This window comes from Schistocerca americana, chromosome 9, assembly GCF_021461395.2.
Source record: "Schistocerca americana isolate TAMUIC-IGC-003095 chromosome 9, iqSchAmer2.1, whole genome shotgun sequence".
NCBI lineage: Eukaryota > Metazoa > Arthropoda > Insecta > Orthoptera > Acrididae > Schistocerca > Schistocerca americana.
Genome location: NC_060127.1, coordinates 174688868 through 174707018, shown reverse-complemented (window position 1 = coordinate 174707018; position 18151 = coordinate 174688868). Strand labels below are relative to the sequence as shown.

Here is an 18151-nt window from a genome sequence, read left to right as displayed (position 1 = left end):
TCCAGTCCACAGGTATAAAGGGCACTGCTTGCAGATGAAGTTAGGCCTTTCATTTCCATGCCTACAACAGTAGCTGCTGAAAACGAATTTGGGGTTGTATGGTATTTGTGGTGTACATGTTGTGCCGCCACATTCTGTTTTCATGTTTCTGACATTTTTCTATAGAATTTACTTTGATCGCATACCCATCATTACAGTCAGTTTAAGATTTGGCACACTTTAGAGTAACACATTACAGCAGGTGCAAAAGCCAATTACACAAATCACAAGCACAGGAGACTATGATGTCTGTCCAGCTCTGCTTGCAGAGTGAGCGTCTAGGTTGAAACCACCACCAATGAAGCGTGGTTTTATGCGGACCTCGTTGCTTATGAGATGTGGGAATATATTGATTGCTCTTGCATCCTCTGCCATCTGTTCTTTTCTCTTCTGCTCCTTCCGCTTCTGTAAAAATTCAACTACTTCTTACACCAAAGACATATAAATTCTGAAAATTACCATTTATTCAAGTTTCAAAAAGCTGCATTTTAATTGGAACTGCACATAAATACATCATCTCACTATTTTCTCAAAGTGGTGAACTCAGAGGTTTTGATGTTGGTTTTTTAATGCAAATGCCATATAGTAAAAATGTATTAGTTGTTGGTCTTGAAGAAGCTGCAGAACTGGACTGCAGGTAGTGTAATCTCAGATTTGCAGAACAGCACTGTTGTGATCAACAGGCATTTAAATCTATCACATTATTGTATTTTTAGTAAGACTGAATACTATTATATGGTCATTTTACCATCTCAAAGAGGGTGGACTGAAATATGTGCACAAATTTAACATGAATTCAAAGTGATGCAGCAGGTAAACAGATGTTAGAGTCTGTTGTGATTTTTCCTGATCTATTGTCCTTCAAATTGTAGGAAGTAACTCCATGAACACTGAGGTGGTGCTGAAGACTCCAGATAGCTAATTGGACATTTCTCTTCCCTTGTCTGACTGATGCTTTGTTGGTGACCACATTCAGTGTGTGTGCCCACATGCTAACTTGAAGCTGAGAACTGATTCAGTGAGTGCACGACTGGCAAAGGTAGTATGTACTCTTTTGAATTAAGCCTCGCCTGTTTATGTGGTATTTTTTCCACTTCATTTGTTGTTAGCCCTCTGTGTTCATGGAAATTTAATTTCTCATCTATGTGTATGCGAAGATATTGTGTAACATGTGCTCATTTGGTACTTGGGTCACCTATTTTAATTGAAGGGTCTCTTTGGAATGATCCTTTCAGAAATGTGTGTATCGTTATGTTTTCAGCTATTCTGAGTTTGTTGTTTAGACACCATTGTGTAATTGTTTGTAGTATTCCTCTGGCTTTCTCTTCTAGCTTGGATCTGTTGCTTGTAGTGACTGCAAGTAATAGGTCATCTGCGTAAGTGACAATTCTGATCTGTCATCCCCACCTAGAAATTGTAATAGGGGCTTGATAGGAGGGGTTTGATTGTAATGTCCCAGAAGATGGGGCCTTGAGGACAGCCTGTGGTAATTCTTTTAATTATTTTCTGGCTATCCATCTGACATTTGACAACTAGGTCTTTACAACTGCTTAGGAAGCTGTTGTACAGTGATCGCGGTACCTCCAGATGTCTTAGCCTTTGAAACTTTGCCAGCCGCCAGAGGTTATCAAATGCCCCGACAGTGTCAGTCACTTTTGCCATGGTGTATTTCTGCATTTCAGTATTAACTATGTGTAGGGCATGGTTGCTGGCATCATCTTTTGATTTGCTGTTACTGAAGATGAACTGGTGTTAGATCATGCCCCTGAGAGCTCTGCGAGTTTGCAAGCATTTACAAAGTAGCTTCTATTGAATCTTTGCTGTTGTGTTTATTACTTATTAGACATTTTGGCCTGATTTCTTAACAATGACTGCTTTGAAGGTTTTCCATACTGCGGGTATGCTGCCCAGCCATAAGACATTTTTCAGTAATGTTGTTAGGAACAGGTTGATCTGTGGTGCTAATTTTTTTCGGTGTTTCCATGTGGATACCATCTGGTCCAGGTGCTCTGTCGTTTTTGAACTCTGAGATGGCTAGTGCAACCTCTTCTTGTGCAAAATGGCAGGTGAAAGTTTCAGTGTTGAATGGTGTATGTAGGTCTTCTCTTTGTGTTGTATGATATTGTGTGTCTGTATCAATGATGTCATCAGGGAGCAGTTTGTACAACAGAAACTCCACTGTATTCCTCCATCCCTTCATCATCGTGCCATCATCCTGCCTTAGCATTCCAAGAACTAGTGTGGTTTTTATCTTCTCTGTCAGTATTTTGTATTGTCCCCCCATATATTTTGCTCTGTTTGTGCTGTTACAAATCACCACCATTATTGTTCAGGCTTGTTGTACAGGATCTGTCTGTATAAGTCTTGTGCATACCTATATGCTTCATGTCTTATGCATCTGTTCCATCTAGTATCACACCTTGATATAATTTCCATTTGAGTCTGGTATCTCGTTTGAGTCTCATGAGTTCATTGGTCCATAGTGTTGGTGAGCATTTTGCATTCTTTACCAACGGTATTGATGTGTTTGAGCATGTTTATTTATTTTATTTTATTTTACACATCTAGTTCTATAGGACCAAATTGAGGAGCAAATCTCCACGGTCATGGAACATGTCATTACATGAGATTACAACATAAAAGTAATAACACATAAAATAAAATGTTTATGAATCCCAAAAAAGACAAGCCATAAGTTTATGTAAACACGATCAGTACTATAACACAGGAATCAGCTTAATTTTTCAAGGACTCCTCAACAGAATAGATGGAGTGACAGCAAAATGTGGTGCCAGTGCCATAAAACCTGGACCATGGAGCAATTGAAGAAAGTCATTTGGTCAGGTGAGTCTTGTTTCACACTGTTTCCAACTTCTGGTGGGATTTACATCCCAAAAGCGAAGCATGCCAGTAGTTTAGTGATGATTCGAGCAGCCTTACCATGGAATTTCATGTACCCCATGGTTACTGTGCAACACTGCAGTAGTTTCAAGGAGTACATGATCATTTTGACTGATCACGTCAAATACCATGGTACAATGTCTGTTCTCCAATGGTGATACTCTGTTCTAAGACAACAAAGCCCTGTTAACACAGTTTGAATTACCTAGGGCTAGTGTTTTTTTTTTTTTTTTTTTTTTTTTTTTTTTTTTTTTTTTTTTTTCCCTGCAGGAAGATTAGCAGTCACATTTCCTCTGACCACTGCAGTCACCAGATATCAATATTATTGAGCCTTTGTGGTCTACATTGGAGGGGAGGGTGCATCATCGCTACCCACCTCCATCATTATAATCTCAAATCGCCACTATTTTCTAGGAAGAGTGGTGTAAAATTCTCTTGAAAAACATGCAGGACCAGTACTTATCAATTCCAAGATGAAGTTGTTTTGAATGCCAACAGTTGTCCTACACTGTATAGCCATGGTAATGCATTGTCTTTTTGGTGTTTCCATGTTTCTGTTCATCTCCTGTATATCTGATGTGACATACCTCCAGCAACCTAAAAAGGGCATTTTGAATTCATGACTTGTAGAATTCCTGCTGCATTGCATCCCAAAGGAAGACCAACACATTATCAAGCAGGTAGTTATAATGTTTTCATTCATCACTGTTGATAAGAAAAACATGATGTCCCAGTAGAGCCCCTTGTGAAACATCACAGGCGAGTATGGCTTCATTTAATAAGTACTGAGAGATTATTTTAGTGTTGTTGTCCACAAATGGTATGCTCACTCTGTACCTATGGTTGTTTAGAAACGACTGAGTTCACTCGTTTGATAAGCCCCTAATGCTGTACTTTCCAAGTTTTCTAGGAAGGATGATGTGGCCAACAAAGTGAAACGCTTAGTTAAGTGTAGGGATACACCTGTTGAAATTTACTATCTGTGAGGCTTTTAACATTGTATCTACAATCTTAAATCAGTCTTTATCAACTTTTGGTTATATCTTTTGGGAAACTACAGAGTTCAAAATGTTGGTCATGGCAGAAGTGAATGTTGTGCTTCTCACAGTCCACATAACATAATTTTTATTATTTATAATTTTTTATTATTTATTTGTCCCGTAGACTGAATTTCATTGAATACTGCTGCATACTGGCTTCCAAAGTTGATGGTGTCAACATCTGTACTAACATCAATGGAGAAGACTTAATTTTGATCAACAGTGTCAAAAATGAACTGGTACATATTGGTAATTGGCAGCTTTCTCTAATGAGACGTTTTTTGTTCAAACACATTTGGACTTCGACTTCCAGCAAGAAAGTTTTGGAGAACAAACAATCTGCATCCACTCCTGAAAAAATTTATAGCTTCAGGAGAATGCTACAATCTTGGCAGTGCTTTGAAGGCAGTCTCTGGGATCATTAATCCACTGAAAAATAACTGACCTGGTTTGCTAGTTAATTTCATACATTTAAACAATTACATTTTGTTCTTGCAACTGTTATTTGTCAGAGAAAGTAAGTGTGTTGATGTCTGTCTAGTCACGAGTATATATTCTTTGCAACCTTGATCTCTAATAAAAGTTATTGTAATCCTATACTATTATAGTATTATGATGAGTGATGGAAAGTCCAGTATAAGAGGTTCTCTGATTTGGTTGCTACTCCATGTACAGAGATCGCAGTCACTATTGTGTGAAGATAGTTTCTCTGGAGAAGATGAAAATTTCAACAAGGTAATGTCCCTTCTCTGCTGCTACAAGAGTCAGCAAGTGGTTGGAACAGCACAATTAGGACTCTGAAGCACTTTTGTCTGTCTCCAAATTTCTCAGATTTCAAAAAAATAGTACATATGTGAGGCTACCTTGGTTGTTACATTACCATACAAATATTTCAGTGTCTCAACAATTGTGGGTAGCTCTGCAAACAGTGTGTTTCCGGATACCTGTAGACACCTGTCAGCTTCTGACTCAGTCCCTTCTGTCTCATTTACCTGCTGGATACTAGTTTTTTTTTTATTTTTTTTTATTTATTTTTTAATGTAATCTTACTTCCAATGTACTGTATGCTGAAATGACATTTAATACTTACCAACTCGTAGTACAGTTTTTTGAATTCATTCAATTCTTCCTTCATCAGCTCAACTTTATGCTTATACTCTTTTGCTTCATCTTTATACATCATCATTTCTGTTTCTAGGCACTGTGGAAAGAAGTGAGATACTACAATAAACATTACACGTGTTTAAAATAATTAACTTCACCAAGTGTAGCTATTCTTTTTCAAAAAACAATATTTTTCTATGAGAGATAGATCTGTAATGACAGCACTAATATTAACAATGGTAATAATTATAGCTGCATATCAAACAATAACTGAGAGAATTCCATCTCCCTTATTTTAATAGACAATGTATCTAAACAAATGAAAAAATAGTAATTGAATTATTAGTTTCTCCACATCTGAAAGATAATGGTGCTTCACAGCTGTATACAGCATTGATAAATAATTGTTCTAATTATTGAAAAGTTGTTTATTTTACTCCATGAGGAATTTCGTCTTACATATTGAAGACATTTTGTAGTGAAATCTGAGTAGGGCTTCAGTATTAAATTTGAAACCTGTCATGAACTAAAATAAAGAACTTTTTACCAACTGGAATGATTATTCATCGAGCAATGGTAATGTTACAATTATCAGGAACATTAATCAAATCTTAGTAATTATGAAGTGTGTTATGGAAGGAATGACATTTGGAAATAAATATCTGAAATTAAAATTAAGTGAATGTGGAAGAGAAGCAGACTTTTTAAGCTGATGGATTCAAGCACATGGAAGATATTTCTAAGTTAGGTTATGCATAGTATCCATTTATTTTCCACTTTCAGGCCAGAGAGGAAAAAAACATTCTATAATGAAGATACTGGTTGAAAATGTAAACTGGCTGAAATCAGTGTTGGTATCAAACATTATATCCAACAGATACACTGAAGTAAAACATGTGGCGCACATTGTGTGTCAACTTTCTCTTGACGCTGACTGCCACATCCTGCCGACCATCAGCTGAGCTGTTTCTTTTGACATAACAGCTCTTGATGGCATTGTTATGGTGTCAGTCAAGTCATATGTTGTAATGACCTATTACCTCTTAATTTAATTTATATTTCATGCACCGTTAATTTAAGCTGATGGTAAAGTTTCTACCGGAACTGTTGGATATCAAACGTACTCACTACTGAATAAATGCCATGAGGCACAAAGTAACATTGTGTTACTACTTGAAACATTTTATCATATGTTTTCTTATCCATACAGAGTTTGTGCTCAGCTCGGTAGTTTTCTTATTCCTCCAGTTTATTACCCTCAGTGATCTTATAGTGATGGAAGTCTTTCATTACAACATGTAGTTCTTGCCAACTTGGTAGTTTCCAAATTCCTCCAATGTCTTATTCTCAGTGGACCAAATCAGTAGTGACACATATTACTGAATATGTTTTCTCAGTCAGTCATGTTTTCTCTTGTGTAGGCTTTCACAGCCAGAGTCAGTCAACATAAAAGTTTTCTTGGTATGGTACCGCGTCATAATGTATAAAACTAATGCTGCTGGAGAAAAACCAACGTTTTGGCCACAGTTGTAGCGATCTTCTTCTGGGTCTACTGGCAGTAGTTTTATACATTATGATGTGGTACCATACCTAGAAAACTTTAATGTTGATGTTTTCTCTTGTGCATATAGCTCAAAGCCGTCTCAGGTTGATATGACAGCAATTGTAAGCCTCCAATCTCTTTCTTACATATAGGTTTTGCAGGCATCCTGTCAATTTAAATGTTGTGTGAAATGTAACAAACCAGTTTAGAAAGCACTTTCTACATCTGCAGCTATACTCTGCAAACCACTGTGAGGTGCGTGGCAAAGGGTACGTCCCATTGTGTCAGGTATTAGAGTTTCTTCCTGTTCCATTCACATATGGAGTGCAGGAAGAATGACTGTTTGAATGCCTCTGAGCATGCACTAATTATTCTAATCTTATCTTCACAATCCCTATGTGAGCAATGCATAGCAGGTTGTAGTATATTTCTAGAGTAATAATTCAAAGCTAGTTCTTGAAACTTTATTAATATACTTTTTTGGGACAGTTTACATTTATCTTCAACAAGCAGTTCTAGTTTTTTCATTATCTCTGTGACACTCCCACATGGATTAATCAAACCTGTGACCATTCGTGCTCCCCTTCTCTGTATATGTTCAACATTCCCTGTTAGTCCTATGTGGTACAGGTCCCACACACTTGAGCAATGTTCTAGAACCAGTCACACAAGTGATTTGTAAGCAATCTCCTTTGAAGATTGATTGCAGTTCCCCAGTATTCTACCATTAAACCGAAGTCTACCACCTACTTTACCCATGACTGGACCTATGTGATCATTCCATTTCATATCCCTACAAAGTGGTACACCCAGGAATTTGTATGGGTTGGCCAACAGTGACTCACTGAGGATACGATGGGATAGTGGTTGGCATTGAGGTCATTTTAAACAGATCGGTAACACAACTCTCAGTTCACTGAAGGCAAGTCATCACTCAAATTCCATTCAACAAGATAATTATAATGTCAGAACCAGTAATCTCTGTGTTTTGTGAATGATTAATATGTAAATGATTATGAAATAACACCATACCAAACCTTTGAAACTCAGTTACTAGTATGAACATCTGAAATTTTTGTATTCTGTTTTAATTAAACCATAACTCTGTTATACTGCCTCACTCATTTTCAATTTATCAGCCAAAAAACTTGAAGCAGTGTTTGTAATAACATGAGAACTGCTATTATCCCTCTTCATAAATAATGTACTGGTATGTAAAAAAAATGCTAATTTCAAAATAATAATGAAACTCTCTGTAATAATGAAATGCAATACATGTAAACAAATCACCAAAAGAAATTTTCTGTGTTAAAGACAGAGTTACCGTTAATACCTTGCAAAAGCACTAATCAAATGTATATTGAAAACATGGTAGGAGTACTGTGCTTAATTTTGTTATTGTGTAACTAATGAAATTGTTAAGATCATTGTTTGGCCTTCATCTCTGATGTAAATTCAAGTGATGACATTGTTTTCTGGATCATTTGTTTGTCTGAAATTAATGTTTGTGATTGTTAACATTTCTGCACATATACTAATTAACTGCTATTATATAGGAGTGCAGGTAAACTTCTACAAACAGCATAGTGAACACCTTATTGTGGCCAAGATAGACACAAAGCCCACGCCTACTACAGTAGTACAAGTTTATATGCCAATTAGCTCTGCAGATGACGAAGAAATTGAAGAAACGTATGATGAAATGAAAGAAATTATTCAGATAGTGAAGGGAGACGAAAATTTAATAGTCATGGGTGACTGGAATTCGGTAGTAGGAAAAGGGAGAGAAGGAAACGTGGAGAAAAGACAACCACTTGTATGAATATCAAGAGCTCAGATGGAAACCCAGTTCTAAGCAAAGAAGGGAAAGCAGAAAGGTGGAAGGAGTATATAGAGGGTCTATACAAGGGCGATGTACTTGAGGACAATATTATGGAAATGGAAGAGGATTTGAGGACAATATTATGGAAATGGAAGAGGATGTAGATAAAGATGAAATGGGAGATACAATACTGCGTGAGGAGTTTGACAGAGCACTGAAAGACCTGAGTTGAAACAAGGCCCCGGGAGTAGACAATTCCATCAGAACTACTGACAGCCTTGGGAGAGCCAGTCTGACAAAACTGTACCATCTGTTGAGCAAGATGTATGAGATAGGCAAAATACCCTCAGACTTCAAGAAGAATATAATAATTCCAATCCCAAAGAAAGCAGGTGCTGACAGATGTGAAAATTACTGAACAATCAGTTTGATAAGTCATGGATGTAAAATACTAATGCTAACAGACGAATGGAAAAACTTTTAGAAGCCAACCTCGGAGAAGATTGGTTTGGATTCCGTAGAAATATTGGAACATGTGAGGCAATACTGACCCTACGACTTATCTTAGAAGCTAGATTATGGAAAGGCAAACCTACGTTTCTAGCATTTGTAGACTTAGAGAAAACTTTTGACAATGTTGACTGGAATACTCGCTTTCAAATTCTGGAGGTGGCAGGGGTAAAATACAGGGAGCAAAAGGCTATTTACAATTTGTACAGAAACCAGATGGCAGTTACAAGAGTCGAGGGACATGAAAGGGAAGCAGTGGTTGGGAAGGGAGTGAGACAGGGTTGTAACCTCTCCACGGTGTTATTCAATCCGTATATTGAGCAAGCAGTGAAGGAAACCAAAAAAAAATTTGGAGTAGGTATTAAAATCCATGGAGAAGAAATAAAAACTTTGAGGTTCGCCGATGACATTGTAATTCTGTCAGAGACAGCAAAGGACTTGGAAGAGCAGTTGAACGGAATGGACAGTGTCTTGAAAGGAGGATATATGATGAACATCAACAAAAGCAAAACGAGGATAATGGAATGTAGTCGAATGAAGTCGTGTGATGCTGAGGGTATTGGATTAGGAAAATAGACACTTAAAGTAGTAAAGGAGTTTTGTTATTTGGGGAGAAAAATAACTGATGATGGTCGAAGTAGAGAGGATATAAAATGTAGACTGGCAATGGCAAGGAAAGTGTTTCTGAAGAACAGTAATTTGTTAACATCGAGTATAGATTTATGTGTCAGGAAGTCATTTCTGAATGTATTTGTATGGAGTGTAGCCATGTACGGAAGTGAAACATGGACGATAAATAGTTTGGACAAGAAGAGAATAGAAGCTTTCGAAATGTGGTGCTACAGAAGAATGCTGAAGATTAGATGGGTAGATCATATAACTAATGAGGAGGTATTGAATAGGATTGGGGAGGAGATGAGTTTGTGGCACAACGTGACTAGAAGAAGTGATCGGTTGGTAAGACATATTCTGAGGCATCAAGGGATCACCAATTTGGTATTGGAGGGCAGCGTGGAGGGTAAAAATCATAGATGGAGACCAAGAGATGAATACACTAAACAGATACAGGAGGATGTAGGTTGCAGTAGGTACTGGGAGATGAAAAAGCTTGCATAGGATAGAGTAGCATGGAGAGCTGCATCAAACCAGTCTCAGGACTGAAGACCACAATAACAACAACTAATTAAGTTGGTGAGATATTGTTTAATTGTAATAAACATTGTAATGTTAACAATGAAGTAATTGTTTGAAAGTATATAAGAGTGCAAGTTGATCAGATATTCACAATGCGCCAACCAAATCCTGTTTGTGTAAAGAATTCCAGGATATCGAATAAAAAGAAGTTAAGTAGCTGACTTACACCATGATTTACACCACATGTCTGATCTGTTTATATTTCATCGAGTCTAATTTGCAACATCTTACATCATTTTCATTGCCAAGAAATAAAATACATTTTGTTGAAGTTACATTGCATGTGTGCTAATAATAGATGGCATGAGTGACTTTGGTGGGAACTGAATTGAATTGAGAAAGTAGTGGAATCACCATTTAGTGAAAAAGAATCAAATGATATGATTTTATTCAAAGAGGAGTGAAGAAGCAAAGCAAATTGTGATTTGTATTGAGAATCGTATTCAGTCAGAGGAATCTACACAACAAATTTGAGCAAACATTTATACATAATGACATCCTGTAATGAATACTTTTTGATACAAATGTGTCTTGGCTGTATCTAGTACTTGAGGTAAAGATAAAGTCTGTGGTACAAGCCCGTGACTATGCTATTGGTCTGACTGTAGGTAGAATACAGCCGGTCTTCACTGCAGCAGTAGGAGGTGGCGAATCCAGTGGGCCAGCCTCTTCTTACCCCCAGGAAAGTACCCTGGCAGTCATTTGATAGCAGGCTGAGTGGACCTGGGGGCCATCTTCAAGGGGCTGCAATCAAGAAAAACCCCTGCCACCATCTGGGACTGAACCGAGGAACTGCATGGACATTATCTATTGCTCTACCCACTAGACCACCAGGGCCACTATATCAAACACATACAGCACAAAATTTAATCATTATTTTTAAAGCCCTAGTTTCTACATTGTTTCTTGTTACTACCACATGGGGTAGCACTTTATGGACCAAGGTTATGTTCTTGTGTCAGCGACACTGTTACACGAAGAAAAGCAAGTCCACTTGCTTAGATGATTACATGTTATCTGAAGAATCCATGCAAATTGGGTTTTAGAAGTTGAGATAATTGTTCTTCTGTGGCTTACTGCACCTGAATGTTTTGATTTACAATATTTTTTTTCACACACAACATGAGTAACCGTTTCCTTTGCAAACATGTTATCCACATCTCTGGGTATGTGGGTCCACATGTTTATGAGTACAGTCCTTGTACTCCTACACAGAATGCTGTAACCGTGGGTAAAATGGCGGAGGTAAGTCATAATATAGGTATGTCATTTTAGTTTATGCTTTCTACCTTTACACTCGTTTTTCTTTATAGTCATATAACAGGTAGGTCATTATTATTATTATTCTTTTGAATGGGCCAGCTAAGGACCACAGTATTCAACTTTTCAGCCTGGAGAGGGACTTGCCCAATTCTCTGGTAATGTTTCTCCCTTCTCTCCTTTGTCCAAAGGGCACCAGTCTTTTTATGGGGTGGTCTGTCCTGAAACCTCTTTTCTTTTAGTATCCTTCTGAGAAATGCTCAGTTTCTAATGTCACTTTCAGTTATGTTCAGTTCCTGGATGTCTTTCTTGATTTCTATCAGCCACGGTGTCATGGTCTTCCTGCTCTTCCGGTAGTTGAGAAGTCGATGGGTCAGTCTTGTTTGGTCCATCCTTGTGATATGTCCATAGAAAGTAGACATCTCTTCCTGCCTATATCTGTGACTTTCTCGGTATGATTGTATAGTTCCTGGTTTGATTGTCTTCTGTACTCACCATCTGTTTTGACTGGTCCCAGAATTTTTCTCAGGATCTTCCTCTCCTGAAACTCTAGTTTATCTGTCAAGACTTTCCTGTTCAGATTCAATCATTCTGAGGCATATAGGGCATCAGGGTGGATAACTGTTTGGTAGTGGTTTAGTTTGGAATTGCGAGATAGGCATTTCTCACTATAGATGTTCTTGGTTAATCGATATGCTAAATGTAACTTATTAATCCGAGTTGTTAGTGCTGTTCCTTCTGATAGATTAGGCTCCAAACATTCTCCTAGATACTTTAATCTGTCAACTTTCTCAATTTGACCTTGTTCCAACTGTAGTTCACTGGGAGTATTACTGATGTTGGTGAGGTATTTCTTCTTTCTAGTGACAATTGAAGTCCTCCTTTGGCTGCCTGGAGTTTCAGCATATTGAGCTGCTTTACTGCTACTTCCACTGAGCTTGCTATAAGTGCCAGATCATCTGTGAAAGCTAAACCGTCTACTACCAGTCCCTTCCGTTTTGTACTTCCATTTGTTTTTGCCATTCTCTGATCACCTTGTCCAGTGCACAGTTGAAGAGAAGAGGTGAAAGTCCATCTCCCTGTCTAACTCCTGTCTTTATCTCAAAGCTTTCTGAAAGTGTTCCCCTGAACTTTACTCATGATCTTGTATTACTCAGGGCCTTTTTGATAAGGGTGTGGGTTTTCTGGTCCAGGCCCATTTCCAGAAAAATAATAATTATTATTATTGTTTCAGTAATAATGGTTGGATATTATAAGAGAAACAATATTCGCCACTCATATTGTTCAGAGAGCATGGAGAATGCTATTGGCGCATTTAATACCAAGCGAATGGGCTGGTAGCATGCCTCAAAAATATTCAGTGTTTCTCAAGCTCCAGCTCCAGCAAACACTTCCAGCATGTCCAAAAACTGACATATTACAGTATTAAAGACTTTGAATCTCGGCTATTTGGACTGACACTGAATGATGTATGGAAACTGGCATTTGAATTAGCCAGGGGAATGAAATAGGCAATCGATTCAGCAAGCAGACATTGATGGCACGTAAATATCTATTTAATTTAACCAAAAAAACAATAAGCATTTAACAGCCTACATGTAATTTGATAAACCACATTTTGGTGATGTTTTCATGTGATATTTGTAAATAAAAGTGAATCTCTATAGAAGATATAAGAGTACGTCGTTTTGCCCAAAGACGCTCATGACATGGCATTGTGTAAGCTTTCTAATAATACAAAGTAATAGTCATATAAGGCATAATGTTGTTTTCTTTCATGAATCACTGTGTAGATGAGAGTTGTTAATGTTAACATACAAAAAATAAGGCTTATAATTGTAACCACAGTACAATTTTTCTCTTATGATGTGTCATTTTAGGGCACTTTCCCCTAGTAAGAGATAAATAAAAGAGCTTTGTGACATTACATGCAGGTAAGTATGTGGCTCATTGGTTAAGTGGATAGCAGTAGAAATACAAATCCAAAGCTTAAAGTTTAAATCTTTCAGTCTTAGGATTTTTTTCCTTCACTTATTGGTTTTTCGGCAATGTATCCAAAAAATACCAAGTTGCACAGTCTTTCACAATTCACATTAAACTGTAAGTCCATTCATAACTGACTGGTTATGTAAATTCCAAACCAGAAGAAACCAAGAAGGCTCCACTAGCACCATACCTAGTAAATTTCTAATTTCAATTTGCCGCCGCTCATACCTCACCTGTCTTTCAACAACATCTTTGCCTCTGTACTTCCGCCTTGACTGACATCTCTGCCCAAACTCTTTGCCTTTACAAATGTCTGCTTGTGTCTGTGTATATGCGGAGGGATATGTGTGTGTGTGCGAGTGTATACCTGTCCTTTTTCCCCCCTAAGGTAAGTCTTTCCGCTCCCGGGATTGGAATGACTCCTTACCCTCTCCCTTAAAACCCACATCGTTTCGTCTTTCCCTCTCCTTCCCTCTTTCCTGATGAAGCAACCGTTTGTTGCGAAAGCTTGAATTTTGTGCGTATGTTTGTGTTATATATATATATTTTCCCCCCTAAGGTAAGTCTTTCCGCTCCCAGGATCGGAATGACTCCTTACCCTCTCCCTTAAAACCCACATCCTTTCGTCTTTCCCTCTCCTTCCCTCTTTCCTGATGAAGCAACGGTGGGTTGCAAAAGTCTGAATTTTGTGTGTGTGTTTGTGTTTGTTAGTGCCTCTGTGTCTCTATCAACATACCAACACTTTCGTTTGGTAAGTTACATCATCTTTGTGTGTGTGTGTGTGTGCAATAGACTGAAACACTGTTTTATCCTGTTTTTGCATGCAGATGATGTCACACTTTTAACTGGAGGAGAATTTATTTTTTGGACATATTTGCCTCTGTATTTCTGCCTTGACTGACATCTCTGCCCAAACTCTTTGCCTTTACATATGTCTGCTTGTGTCTGTATATGTGTGGATGGATATGTGTGTGTGTGCGAGTGTATACCCGTCCTTTTTTCCCCCTAAGGTAAGTCTTTCTGCTCCCGGGATTGGAATGACTCCTTACCCTCTCCCTTAAAGCCCACATCCTTTCGTCTTTCCCTCTCCTTCCCTCTTTCCTGATGAGGCAACAGTTTGTTGCGAAAGCTTGAATTTTGTGTGTGTGTATATATATATATATATATATATATATATATATATATATCTCTGTGTGTGTGTGTGTGTGTGTGTGTGTGTGTGTGTGTGTGTGTTGAAAACCAAACTTCTGTGCATTAACTAAATACACAAGCCCCTCTCCTTCCTTTAAGTCTGCAGAATTGGTTATTCAGTGTTTGTTGTAGTTTGGGAGGTGTTACCACTAGTAACGTTAATGACTCACCCTGTATATCTTTATGGCAATTACTCAGTGTTGTTGCAGCTCTATAGATTACTTGTTTTCACCAGCAGCCATCATGGACGTTCTTGTGCAGACTCTACTATAGATATGGTAGTTTGTATGAATATGACAGAGAGACAGAGAAGAAATTAGAAAAATTCTCAGATACACTGATGGAAAAAAATCGCAATACCAAAAAATTATTAACTTGGATTAATGAAATGTCTAGGTAACATATTTAAGTGATTAACATTGCACACCATTGCAAATGTGAAATATTCTGGTGCATTAATAACCAGTGTAACCATCACCACGTTGAAAGCAAGCATGTAAATGTGCATGTAGTGTGTTGTACAGCTGCTGGATGTCAGTTTGTGGAATAGAGTTCCATGCCTGTTGCACCTGGTCAGTCAATTCAGTGACATTTAATAATATTTGTGGATGACACCAAAGTTCTCGTCTGATGATGTCCCATATGACACCAATGAAGTCGCAAAAGGCTGTTGTTTGGGTTCAGTGGAATGCACATTACGGGGCATCTGGCTTGGAGCTGTTCTTGAAGTAACCAATCTCTAACTGTTCATTGTGTCATTGTGATGCCAACTGCTGCTGCAATTGTTGTTGTAGCTGCAGTACAATGCACCAGAGCATCATGGTCTTCCCTCTTGGTAGTGCCACATGGCCATCCAGAGCCCAGTATTCTTGCAACTGTACATTCTTGTGACCACTGCAGCCATCATTCATGTACAGTATCTGCATACCTGCCACCTGTTTCTGCAGTACCACACAGAGTAAATCCAGCTTCTCGTAGCCCTATTACATAACCTTGTTCAAACTCAGTGAGTTGTTGGTAACTGATAATTCACATGAATAGGAGTCACTAAGTAGGATATGATATTCTTGTTTTTTGTCTGATATACTGATGAAATTACTTTTGCTCTTAATACAGTTGCTAGCCTTGGACAGAAAAGGGTCAGTCTCCTAATATATTTAGCATATTTTTTCCACTCAGTAATGGCTTTTAGAATAATTCTCTAGGCTTCTCACCACTTACAAAGAAATTATTAATTCCACAAAAGCAAACAATAAGATTAATTTATATGTGGGGGTCATCTACAGTCCTCTCTTCAAGGAGTAAGGCCTTTCTATGAAATTCATCATAAATAATCCCTCACCATTTGAAAAGAATATTCATGTCCATATCCACAACACTAGCAAAAAACTGACTTTATTACTCATTAAAACTGTGAGAATCTTGGAAAGGAGTTCATTATGCATCAACAAAAGTTTTTGGTTATTTACCCAATAATGTAAAATATCTGACAGGCAGTAAAGTAATTTTTAAATCTAAGAAGAAAACATTTTTTTTCTGGAAAACTCCTTGTAGGACAAATTTGCGTTTAAAAATGGGCAGCCTGAAAAAGAAAGATTGTCTCCTTGTAAGTTTAGTGGCATGAGTAGAACAGAAAAGTAATATATTCATTAGTGTCTGTGGCTCGTGGTCTTGCGGTAACGTTCTCACTTCCCGCGCTCGGGGTCCTGGGTTCGATTCCCGGTGGGGTCAGGGATTTTCTCTGCCTCGAGATGACTGGGTCTTGTGTGTCTTTCATCATCATTTCATCCTCATTCACTCACAAGTTGCCGTAGTGGCATTAAAGAACTTGTGGAGCAGCGGCCGAACTGCCCGCGGGGGTCTCCCGGCCACCAATGCCATACGCTCATTTTTTTTTAAATTCATTAATGTTAAATTTAGGCTGATGTCCCATTTAGGAACTTATAAATGGTCAACATATAGCCATTCACTGAAATTAATTGTAAATACACATCCCATAAGTTGACTTGTTCCACATCATAAAAAAAAAGTCATTCAAGTGACCTATGGAACATGTAACTAACTTTTGTTAGATTTAGTCTGTTCTTACCTTGACAGACTGGGTTCTCTTCTGGAGAGTATGCTTCATCTCAGCCAGTTTGTCAGACATCTCTTGCACTGGCTGCTTCTCAGTCTTCTGGACAAGTTCCGTGTAACGCCGCTCTGTCTCCTTCATCTGCATCTCGTGGTATGTGGCAGACCTGGACATCTTCAGCACTCTCCTCTGTAGGTGTCGCACTTTCAGGATGAGCTCAAACTTCTCTGGATCTGTTCCCTGTTATGATCAACTCTGTTTCAATACAGTGACAGAAGTGACTGAGACTGCATTGATAATATGAATTGGTCTTTTTTGCCAATTTTTAATAGTCTTGTGTCATATAAGTATAAAGCACTCTCATACCAAACTGAATGTTATGTCCCAATAAAGGAAGTGATTTGCATCTTCATTTACTTATTGTGTCAGAGAGCATTGAAATATATATACTAATAACAAAACTAAAACTGTTATGATCTCCAAAACACTTGACGAATTTTGACAGGTAACATGAGCATAGCTTGTGGCAATGTATGGGCTTTATTTTATCGAAGTTGGATTACAAAAGAAAGAGAGATTGTAATTTTAATTTCTATAAATTCAAAAGTGGGCTTGCCTGTTATCTTTTGATGACCAAACCACAGAACTGATTGTGATGAATTTTTGTGTGTAGACAGTTTGAACACTAAGGAAAAACACAGGCTACTTTAGAAAGTGTGTAGTACAAGATGTTTATTGATTTGTAGGATCTTAGTGAATTAGGGACATATATTTACTCTTTGAAAAAGCTTTTTATACTCTGACTTTTGAACTTCATTATATTTATGAAAATGCTTTTATTGATTGATACAATCCTCAATGTGTTTAATCCATGCTTCCACAACATAATACATGCTAAAGTAATTCTGTTATGTTTTCATGACTAAACTGCTGAACCAATTTCAATGAAGTCTTGTGTGGAGATAGCTTCAAAGTTGAGTAAGAACATAGACTACTGTAGGAAAAAAATGATACTTGAAAGTGTAAAGTATGGGGTGGAACAGATATTTTTTACATTAGTGAACACAAATCATGATAAAAAATTATTGAAATTATTTTATGATGTAACCATTGTATAATGTATAGCTACTTCAGTAACATGATGCATAGCTGCAGGCATCTGCCCACACCCATCCACATGCATCACTCAGTGGCAATGATGTAAGTGTGCCACAGCATTGTGTGTAGGGGTAGTGGTGTGTGTTCCAGGGGGTGGGGGGGCGTCACATCTGTGCATCTGCATCGTGCTGCATTTGCCCAAACAGGCAGGCATGTGAGAGCCACTGACATTGTTGCATATACAACAGCTTACTTCCTTACAATCACTCATCACAACAAAACTGCTGAATTGCAAGTGTAGCTACAGGTGGCAGCCAGTATACAATAAAGTACAAGAAACCAATTATTAAACATAGCAGTTTACAGGATAACTCAAATATATTGGGCAG

The 18151-nt window shown here is 37.9% G+C and overlaps 1 protein-coding gene across 1 annotated transcript in view; it reads right to left on the bottom strand.

Annotated features, from left to right (window-relative positions):
• Positions 1-279: 279 nt before the first annotated feature.
• LOC124550788 (cilia- and flagella-associated protein 58-like) overlaps positions 280-18151 on the bottom strand; it is a 145757-nt gene continuing 127885 nt past the window's right edge. The window contains exons 14-16 of the mRNA XM_047125511.1: positions 16680-16904; positions 5071-5181; positions 280-444 (exon numbers count right to left, since the gene is read on the bottom strand). Of these exons, the coding sequence (XP_046981467.1) occupies positions 280-444; positions 5071-5181; positions 16680-16904 (501 nt within the window). The remainder of the gene's footprint in view (positions 445-5070; positions 5182-16679; positions 16905-18151) is intronic.